This window comes from Arthrobotrys flagrans, assembly GCF_004000055.1.
Source record: "Arthrobotrys flagrans strain CBS H-5679 chromosome Unknown unitig_9, whole genome shotgun sequence".
Taxonomy (NCBI): domain Eukaryota; kingdom Fungi; phylum Ascomycota; class Orbiliomycetes; order Orbiliales; family Orbiliaceae; genus Arthrobotrys; species Arthrobotrys flagrans.
This window is the reverse complement of record NW_027137551.1, coordinates 1,360,310-1,371,021: the sequence shown is the minus strand read 5'-3', so window position 1 is coordinate 1,371,021 and position 10,712 is coordinate 1,360,310. Positions and strand designations below refer to the sequence as shown.

Sequence of the window (10,712 nt, the reverse complement as noted above, 5' to 3'; positions counted from 1 at the left end):
CTGACCACTTCACAGATGCTAGGTACGAGATCAGTCTATGGCTTCTTTAAGAGTGAGGCCGCCGGTAATCATCTTACCACGTTATCGATTCCGTCTGTAGCCCCCGCGCAACCTTCGCCAACGAACTGCAGTACTCAATTGAAGATCAATCGTAGACCATAGCTAAATTTACCTCTGTTACAATATGTCTAGTACCGAAAGTTTCGCTCGGACTTCCCCACTGTCGTCTGTACTATATTCTACTCCTAATATGTTGCCTGCATATATGCGCATATAGGGTCTTTTTTCACCAAGAAGCTTGATACCCCGAAAAGAAAGGTGCGAATGCGGGAATGAACAACAGGACGCCAGACCTAAATATCAAGTATAATTAGCTAACAAACTAAGATATGTCTCCAAGTTTTGATATATATACTGTCGAAAAGTTTCGAGCCCACGAGGGGTGAAATCTCGGATTTTATAGGAACTATCACGATAGTTTGAGAGAGGAAACTAACTTCAAGATCAGACAATGCGCTGAGGCGGTAACAGGAGAGAAAATGCTAAAAATTGCTATCGCATGCTGCAAATTAAGGCGTAATACCTCGGAAGCCAGAGATGCCTCAATGGTGCAGAGGTATATGGAGTACCGGACTTCAGGAACTAGACTGGTATTGAGATCCTACAGTAGTTCCCTGAGTATAACGTGAAGTATAGGCATAGAAACCTAGATATAGATATTCTGGGTTACGAGGCTCATGGATGGTCTCAAGTCCAGGCTCAGGACTACAACAGTATGTATATCGCTTTTAAAACGACTGGTATGGGCAAACGGGTTTACAACGATATGAGGGATCCTAAGCATTAGGAAAGGCGAGAGTGATAAGAGTCGGATTTGGGCGGCGAGAGCCGGGTGATTTAGTACGGCAACAAGAGGATTCACTAAAGTTTGTAAAGGTTGGCCTCCTCTCCCGGTTGCGAGGAGGGCAGGGTGCTACCCCATCGCCCCGGAGCCCTCCAGATCTAAGGTAAATCAGCCATAAATAGCATTCATTCACACTATGCCTGTTGATCGACAAAGCTTTGGGAAATTCAAACATAAATACAATTCGGTAGTAATATTAACTCATTTGTCCAGAGGCATGTGGGAGATTTGTGCACTTCACATCATCTACCGCCCCCAGCTCGACCATCGGTCGATTAAAGATTTATCCCATCAGGATTTTCCTACAGTGGGTAGTCATCTTTGAGAGGTTAGTCCTAAAGTGATCACATTCATTGATACTCTGTTAACATATTTAGCGTTGATAACTCAAGCAGCAAGATATCAGAACGGCAAAATAGCAAACATGTATGCCGCAAAGCGAATCTTCGGTGCCCTATTGCGGCCCAGAATCTTTAGCAGAATCTTTCAAAGTAAAGCGCCAGTTGAAAGTAAAGCGTCAGTTGAAATGGTAGGCCACACTGGCAAAGCGGTGTCAAAGGCAGAGTTCGATGCCGGGAACCTAGGCAGGGTGTTGTTAGACACCAATATGCTTTCTCGAATCTTTGACAAGGGCCAAACCAATAAATGGCTGCTCGATGTCGTAGAGAAATCCACCCCTGCGATAAGCTCGTATTCTCTTCTTGAGTACATGAGCAGCCGAAAGGTTCAACAGAAGGTATCATTTCAAGAAGTTCTGGAGTATCTGAAGAGCCAAGGCATTGATGTCTTGGATGGACCTCTTTCGGACGAAGACAGCTCAAGCCTTGCCCTAAGGGTTCTCGAAAAGACCTATCAATCGATCTTCAACCAGCCGTCAGCTAGCAAGCCATCAGCTAGCGAGCCATCAGCCAGCGAGCCATCAGCCAGCGAGCCATCGGCTACCAAGCCATCATCTAGCAAGCCATCATCTAGCGAGCCATCATCTAGCGAGCCATCAACTAGCGAGCCATCATCTAGCAAGCCATCAGCTACCAAGCCATCAGTTCGCAAGCGATTAACTCGCAAGCGATCAACTGGCAAGCGACCATCTAGCGAGCCATCAACTAGCGAGACATCAACTAGCGAGTCACCAGCTAGCGAGCCATCAGCTAGCGAGCCATCATCTAGCAAGCCATCAGCTACCAAGCCATCAACTACCAAGCTATCAGCTCGCAAGCCATCAACTACCAAGCCATCAGCTCGCAAGCCATCAACTACCAAGCGATCAACTGGCAAGCGATCAACTGGCAAGGCAGCAGGTCACCAGAGTAAGTATTAATCAAGGATCTTGGATTCCTCGCCCATATAAACATTTATAGGATGATAAAATATACTCGACGATATGCATCAGACGAACTAAAGAGCTAATCGTATGTTTTCTTTATACAGAATGGAAAGATGTGTTAAAAGCCCGCATTGATCTTGCATTGGCTTGTGAGGGCCATGCCAAGAATTATTCATTCTTAACAGCGGATAAAAAATTTTATGATTGCTTTAAGGATAGCCTGGAGAAGGAAGGTGTAACTGTGTATTGCGTCAAGAAGATGTGAGGGAGCGGAAGAACCTGAGGCTGGAATGGAGAGCTAGACATTATGATATTATGTGCAGCAATAGTTAGCTGGCCTGCGGATAGAATAACCCATGATACCTGGCCTAAGGGGCACAAAAATCCAGGAACGCCCCGGTTTTGATAGATCCAAGCTTGTTTGGGGCCCTCTGCTAGGCTATTTGTGGCCTGGCAAACTCTGGTTTCATTGTCACTTGTGAAAATTTGTTTTTAATTGGGGTTTATTAATAGTCGGGGTTAGTCCTCTTGAAATATATGGTGGTAGATTCAATCAAGCGGCCTGGTCGTCCGATAGAAGAGGTAATTAATCGGTTCCGTCACTAGAACTAATTGACGAGCTTGATACGTGTTGAGTTGTGCTTAGCTTGTTTTCATAGGTTTTGATCAGGATTACGAGGCATCTTCTGACTGATATAGGAATTGTTGAAGAACAAATTATACAGAATATATTAGATTAAGGAGAACGCCTGAGACTCTTTACGTACGTGGATGAAACGAAAAATAAAATAGACGTACTCGAGATGATATCAGGATATTAGTGCGCTCGTGCGTAGCTAAAACCCAGCAATTTCCGTAACCCCTAAGAACCAGGCGTGGCGACGCCCATTTCACGCATGTGAGTAACATAAGGTAAAGTATTAACGGACTATGGTACTAGCCAGAACTATCTTTCATTATATCAGTGTAAAAGTGGGTTTCGCAGTAACAACACTAGTGTAGAACGTAGGCAGGTAGGTAAACAAGTAAAAATTACACATCCACATGGCTGTGATCCGTAACTTAACGGACTCATAAATCTACTGGTAGAGGTTTGTTTGACGGGCTTGTAGACCGTTTACAAACTGTCGAATTTCCAAGACAGGACACTCGAGGACCAGATATCTTTTTTGTTATGACAGGAGGTCCGGGAAGACGTAATCAGGTAGGCCCGGATATAGTGTTTCTCTAGATATGTACAGGGGCAAGTACCTCCTACTTATTCAATACAAGAGACAGCGAATTCGGTGGCGTCCCACGTTGAAAAACAAAACAAAAAATCTGAAGGGTGGAGGCTTCAGAAGTTCATCGCCTTCACGGGACTACGCAGCCTAATTATATGGTTATGCATACGTATATCCGTAACGTATAGCCTTGGATTAACTATGGAATGCCACAGTACCACAGCCGCGCTATGTCCAGTGTCACAAAGAACGGTAGTACCGGGTCCCTGCGAACACGAATAATCTATCTGAGGAAAGCGCGAACGAATTGCTACTTACACAGGCATCGATTTAACTGTGATATTTCTTAACCATTTACCTTATCCCATAATGCGTGATATATACCTAGGTACTTAGCTGCCATGGTAGATGTAGGGTTATTTTCATCTCCGAAACTTTAATTAGTCAGAGTTCAGGAGATCGGGGGTTTGGATCTATTGATGGGTATAGATAGAAAATGCAATCCGAGTTGATATTTCAGAATCACGTAATTCCTCTACTTTATCCGTTTGAGACCCGAGTGTTTAATGAAGAAACCGACCTCTTTCCTGTTGGTAATTAGATCAAATGTGAATTTGTGTGAAGAAATAATTGAGCGGAATGTATAACATTTTATCGTTTACACGACTCGTTGAAGTCACACGATGATGCCAACCAATCAGTGGCTGACCGAAGAAACTACACGTGGCCCTAAGGTTTCACCATTGCAAGAGCTCGTCAACTAAGTGAAAACTCTGCAAAAATATTTTGTTACTCTGTATCCTATACAATAAAATAAATAGGCTGTGACTGAAGGTAATCTTCGGAAGAATAGACAAGTTCTACATCTACAATACGCACACGTATTTCAACAACTTCGAGCTATTAAATTAAATCTTGTATCGTTGGAGACGAGCTTCCTTCTCGATCTCCGCTTTCAGCTCCAATCCTCATTTATTCGCCGTTTATACAATGTTTTTGCGAATGTATCTTACTTCGCAAGTGACCATATTTACAATTTTGTCTAAGCCCCTCACGTTTAGTTCTAGAGGAATCTCTTACAAGTCATTCGCTATGTCAAAACATGTCACAAAGCTCAGAAACTCTGACACCGTCGCATCAACCTTCATTCGAGAATTTAAACGAGCTAAAATTCCGTTCACCACTCCCGGGGTCCTCAAACTTGAAAAGGCTTGTGCTCCATTCTCCTACGATCAAATATTTGATATTAAAGGCATCTGCGATACATGCGAACTTTTCAAAAGTTTTGTTCGAGAGTTCGAAAACGGCCCTGCCGATACCGAAGAAGAAATTCTTTATGAAGAAAGTGTAGACGAAATTTCACCGCCTATTCCTTGGCGTAATGAGGAAGCTCAAGATCGATATCAAAATTATAAAGTTTATCTGATTTGGGAAGCTTTATATTATCGATCTCCGATATTTAGAGAGTTAATGATGGAAGAGGAAGAGCATGCAGCTTTTATTGAAAGAGATGGGGTGATGACTTGTTGGTTATGGTTGATACTATATCAGATCCATTATTGGAGTATGCTAGATCAGAAGTCTGTGAATAGACTGTCTGACCCTATTCAATACACACTTAATAAGAGCTTAACGAAAGGTTCTAAATAGTATTTAAAAGAGTCCTTTTATAATATTAGCTGTAAACTATTTCCTCAATCAGTGTCGAGATTCGGGATAAATAATGCAATTAATATAGTAGCAAGTTAATAAAAGATTAACACTTTCGTTCCGTCTCATTAGAAGACCACAGGAGGTCCGGGAAGATGTAAGCAAGTGGGCCCGGATATATAATATTTCTTTAGATTTATACAGGGGCAAGTACCTCCTACTTATTAAATAGAAGAGAGAGCGACTTCGAGGGCAGCTGACGTTGAAAAACAAAACAAAAAAACTAAAGGGCGGAGGCTTCAGAAGTTCATCACCTTCACGGGACTACGCAGCCTAGTTATATGGCTATGTATACGTATATACGTAATGTATGGCCTTGGATTAACTATGGAATGCCACAATACCACAGCCATGCTATGTCCGGTGTCACAAATAACGGCAGTACCGGGTCCCTGCGAACACGAAGTTTAAGAAATTTGTATGCTGTTATATTCACTGTATGAACTAGCGCAAAACGCTAGTAGCTAGGCAGGTACCTCTGGGCGGCCAAAGCAGCCAAAGATGTGTCTAATCAAAATTACTTAATTTGGTATTTACGATTTGCACTAAATTTACAGAATACATGCCCCCGCGTACTACCATTAGATAAACAAACGCGTGCCTATCTGCTAGCCTGCCAGCCTGCCTGCCAAAGGTATCAAGTTCCAGCAATCCAGGTCCAGCGTGTAATCTAGGTCCAGTGTGAAATCCAGGTCCAGGTCCAGTGTGAAATCCGGTGTGAAATCCAGTGAATGGCGATGTGAAGTGAAAATCTCTAAGTTAAATTTTGAGATTTGTGTGTGAAAGGGCTTGAAGGTACAAGTTTTCAAAGGCTTGCAGGAGTACAACGGCTGAGCTGCAGGGGCCTACCCCGGTCACTAGTTTTAATAAGACTAAATTCTCATTCGAATATTAAATGCAATTGAATGCTTTGTACAGCTTGTATGAAGGCCTCGATTTTTGAATTCGATCAGCGCAGTCGACCCCGTTTGGCGTGTATTTATCTTATCCTATAATGCGCGATATATACCTAGGTACTTAGCTATTATGGTAGTGTGAGGAAGTGAGCATGTAGGCTCTCGGAGCCAAGCAGCAATCTAGCTGTCTCATCAGCTACACGCAGGAAGTATGCAGAGAATAAGATGTGTAGGCATAGAAAGACCTGAGAGACTGAGAATAATAATATATATATAACAAAATAAAGACGCCATCTTAGAATAACAACGGAAAAGCTGTTCGACAAAGGAAAGATTTATGGAAAGAGCGTCAGTAACATAATTTATAGAACAACTTGAAGAATGCCAAGATGCGTTAAGAACAAAATGCAATAAAATACTGCGACCACCTATTCTCACCATAGTAGATATAAGGTTATTTTTATCTACGATGATGTCAACCAATCAATGACTGATCAAAGGAACCACACGTGACTCTAAAGTTTCGCCATTGCAAGAGCTCGTCAGCCAAGTGAAAACTCTGCAAAAAGCTTTTGTCACTCTGTATCCTGTGCAATAGAATAAATAAATTGTGACAGAAAGTAATTTTCGGAAGAATAGACAAGTTTTACATCTATAATACGCACGCGTATTTCAACAACTTCGAACTATTAAATTAAATCTTGTATCGCTAGAGACGATCATCCTTTTGAATCTCCGCTTTCAGTTCTAGCCCCCATTTATTTGCCTTTTATACAATGTTTTTGCGAAAGCACCTTACTTCGCAAGTAGCTAGATTTACAATTCTGTCTAAGCTCGTCATATTTAATTCTAGAAAAATCTCTTATAAGCCGTTCGCTATGTTAAAACATGCCACAAAGTCCAGAAACTCGGGCTCCGTCGCATTAACTTTCGTTCGAGAATTTAAACGAGCTAAAATTCCGTTTACTGCTTCCGGAATTCTCAAACTTGAAAAAGCTTGGGCTTCGTTCTCCTATAGTCAAATATTTGATATTGGGGGCATCTGCGATATATACGAACTCTTCAAGAGTTTAAATCGAGAATTTGAAAACGGCTCTGCCGATGCCGAAAAAGAAATTCTCTATGAAGAAAGCGTAAACGGAATTTTAACGCCTATTCTTTGGCGTAATGAGGAAGCCGCAATGCGATATTAAGATTATAAAGTTTATCTGATTTGGGAAGCTTTATATTATTAATCTTCAATATTTAGGAAATTAATGGCAGAAGCGGAAGAGCACGCAGCTTTTATTGGAAGGCGTGAGGTAACGGCTTGTTCGTTATGGTCAGTACTATATGGTATTTATTATTGGGATATATTAGATCAAAAATCTGTAAATAAACTGCCTGACCCTATTCAATATAAACTTAGTAAGAGCTTAACGAAAGGCTCTAAATAGTATTTAAAAGAATCATTTTATAATATTAGCTGTAGAATATTTCCTCAATCAGTGTTGAGATTCGGGGGGGGGGGGATGATGCGATTAGTGTGGCGGCAAGTTGATAAAAGGTTGGCACTTTCGCTCCGCCCCGTTAGAAGACCACAGGAGGTCTGGGAAGATTTAAGCAAGTGGGCCCGAATATATAGTGTTTCTCTAGATTTGTACAGGGGCAAGTACCTCCTACTTATTATATAGAAGATAAAGCGACTTCGAGGGCGGCCGACGTTAAACAAAAATAAAAAAATCCGAAGAGCGGAGGTTTCAGAAGTTCGTCGCCTTTACGAGACTACGCAGACTAATTGTATGGTTATGCATACGTACGTAGGTAATACATAACCTTGGATTAACTATGGAACGCCATAATACCATAGTCATGCTATGTACGGTGTCACAAAGAATCACCACAGCCAACCCGCAGATTCTGAAACACTCCCGGCATAGAACCGGCGACAGTTCCTGGCGTAGAATGGGCCCCTGCAAACACGAATAATATATCCGAGGAAATCGCGAACGAATTGCTACTTTATAGACATCGATTTAACTGTGATCGTTCTTAACCGTTTATCCTACTTGATAATGCGTGATATATACCTAGGCACTTAGCTGCCATGGTAGAAGTAGGGTTATTTTTATCTCCAAAACCTTAATTAATAGGGATTTGGATTTATTGATGGGCATAGATAAACAATGCACTTGAATTGATATTCCATGATCACGTAATTCCTCTGCCTTATTCGTTTGAGGCTCGAGTGTTTAATGGAGAAACCGACCTCCTCTCCGTTGATACGAGATCAAATGTGCAGAATGTATAACATTTTACCGTTTACACGACTCGAATATAGCATTGAAGCCACGCGGTGGCGCCAACTAGTCAGTGGCTGATCAAAGGAACTACACGCGGCCCTAAGGTTTCACCATTGCAAGAGCTCGTCAACCAAGTGAAAACTCTGCAAAAAGATTTTGTTACCGTACAATAGAATAAATAGACTGTGGCCGAAGGTAATCTTTGGGAGAACAGACAAGTTTTATATCTATAATACGTACACGTATTTCAACAACTTCGAACTATTAAATTAAATTTTGTACCGCTGGAGGCAACAATCCACCTCTATTTCCGCTTCTAGCCCCAACCCCCATTTATTCACCCACTAGCCCGGAAATTTGTCCCCGGTACGGAGTGATCTCAAATAAAAATCAATACGATGCTTTTGCGAAAGCACCTTACTTCGCAAGGGACCATATTTACAATATTGTCTAACCCCCTCACGTTTAGTTCTAGAGGAATTTCCCACAAGCCATTCGCTATGCCAAAACATGCCACAAAGTCCAGAAACCCGGGCTCCGTCGCATCAACTTTCATTCGAGAATTTAAACGAGCCAAAATTCCGTTCACCGCTCCCGGAATTATCAAACTTGAAAAGGCTTGTGCTCCGTTCTCCTACAGTCAAATATTTGATAGCAACTTGCCCGATATGTACGAACTCTTTAAGAGTCTTTATCAAGAGTTCCAAAAGGGCCCTGCCGATGCCGAAGAAAAAATTATGTATAAAAATAGCGCAGCAGAAAGATTTAAGTTATCGCCTGCCCCTTGGCGTAGTGTAGATGCTGAATTCCGATATCGAAAATATAAAATTTATCTAATTTGGGAAGCTTTATATTATCGATCTCTTGTGTTTAGAAAGTTAATGGAGCAAGAGGAAAAGAGTGAGGCTTTGGCTCGAAGGGGTGGGGTAAGCACAGGTTTAATATGGTTAGTACTAGATCAGATCTATTATTGGAGTATGATAGATCAGAAGTTTGTAAATAGATTACCTGACCCTATTCAATACACACTTAGTAAGGATTTAATGGAAGGCTCTGGATAGTGTTTGAAAAAATTCTTTATGATGCTGGCTATAGGCTATTTCCTCAATCATAGTGTTGAGATTCAGGGTAGATGATGCGGTTAGTGTGGTGGCAGGTCGATAAAAGGTTGGCACTTTCGTTCCGCCTCGTTAGATGACCACAGAGGTGTGATATATCATATATACCACATATAACTTGTTGTTTTCATGGGACTTTGACACTGTATGCCATTTGTATGAATGAAACCTAGTTATGAAAACAGAGTTTTATGTGTTTCAGGGTATTACGTTCCGTCCTGTTTACTTCCATCCGGGTTGTACGGGCATATGAATACATTAGATAATGACTCCATTGCCCCGTTCGTATTTGGCTTCAGTGAGTATTGCACCTATACGCCACCACAAACCCGCCATCCGCATATGAAGCGCACCTCTTTCTAATCAATATATCCATCCGTACAGTATACAGGAGAAGGGTTCAGGGAATGTACAATATCGGAGCTCCGTTTCCAAAACATTTCATAGATGCGATTAGGGGACCACATACGCTTTAAGAATCCACCGGGGCGGATATACAGTGGCGCTGGGTAGTTAAGGGAGTCCTGTGCTTCCGTTAAGAGGATTGTTCTCGGAGGTATTTGCGGGTGGATTAAAATGGCGTCCTTTAGCTAGATACAAAAGTCCCAAGGATATGGCCGGTATTCTGCTTTAAGATATGGTTTTATTTCTTCAAATTGCAGACACGGGATACCCTAATCACAAACCGATTTTTTGTCTCCCCCGTGCCTAGGTATAACGACTATGCTATTGTAGGTTGGCATTTGTACGCCTCTGTGACGGGATCACAAAAACCTGCAGCTGAGACATTTAGAACACCACGACTAGAAACACCAGTAATATAGTAGGGAAGGTTATGCCTGCGTAGCACTACTGCTCCCGAGGCTAATATCCACTATATGTAACAGAACAATTTGATGCCAGCTATACTGTGTAAAAATGATACACATTCATAGACTTTCTCTGTTTCATACGGTGCATATCAAATCCCCTCGTCGAGGTCGAGGTCGGCGCGCTGGACTATGTCTATGGGCGCGGGGCGATAGTATATGGTGTTTTACGGGAAGATTGGTGCCCATGCACTCAGATGCGGAGCAATTCCCCATCTTGAGGGTGTAACATTGGTCTGCTGCATAGGGCCACTTTCGCTAAAATTGTAGTACAATTTTGTCTAGGTGGAGAGATACCTACTTATATATTTCGGAGCTGTGTCACCCATTAACTACAATCTACGTTAAGCCTGGCTGAAATCGCGCTTATATATTTTAGACAGTCA

At 42.0% G+C, this 10,712-nt stretch overlaps 1 protein-coding gene across 1 annotated transcript; it reads left to right on the top strand.

Moving 5' to 3' along the window:
• Window positions 1–1,328: 1,328 nt before the first annotated feature.
• On the top strand, window positions 1,329–2,493 carry DFL_005766 (uncharacterized protein; the record flags this gene model as incomplete). Its single annotated transcript, XM_067635075.1, has 2 exons — window positions 1,329–2,211; window positions 2,333–2,493. The coding sequence occupies 2 exons, from the start codon at window positions 1,329–1,331 to the stop codon at window positions 2,491–2,493; spliced, it is 1,044 nt and encodes a 347-aa protein (XP_067489543.1).
• Between the last annotated feature and the right edge of the window lie 8,219 nt (window positions 2,494–10,712).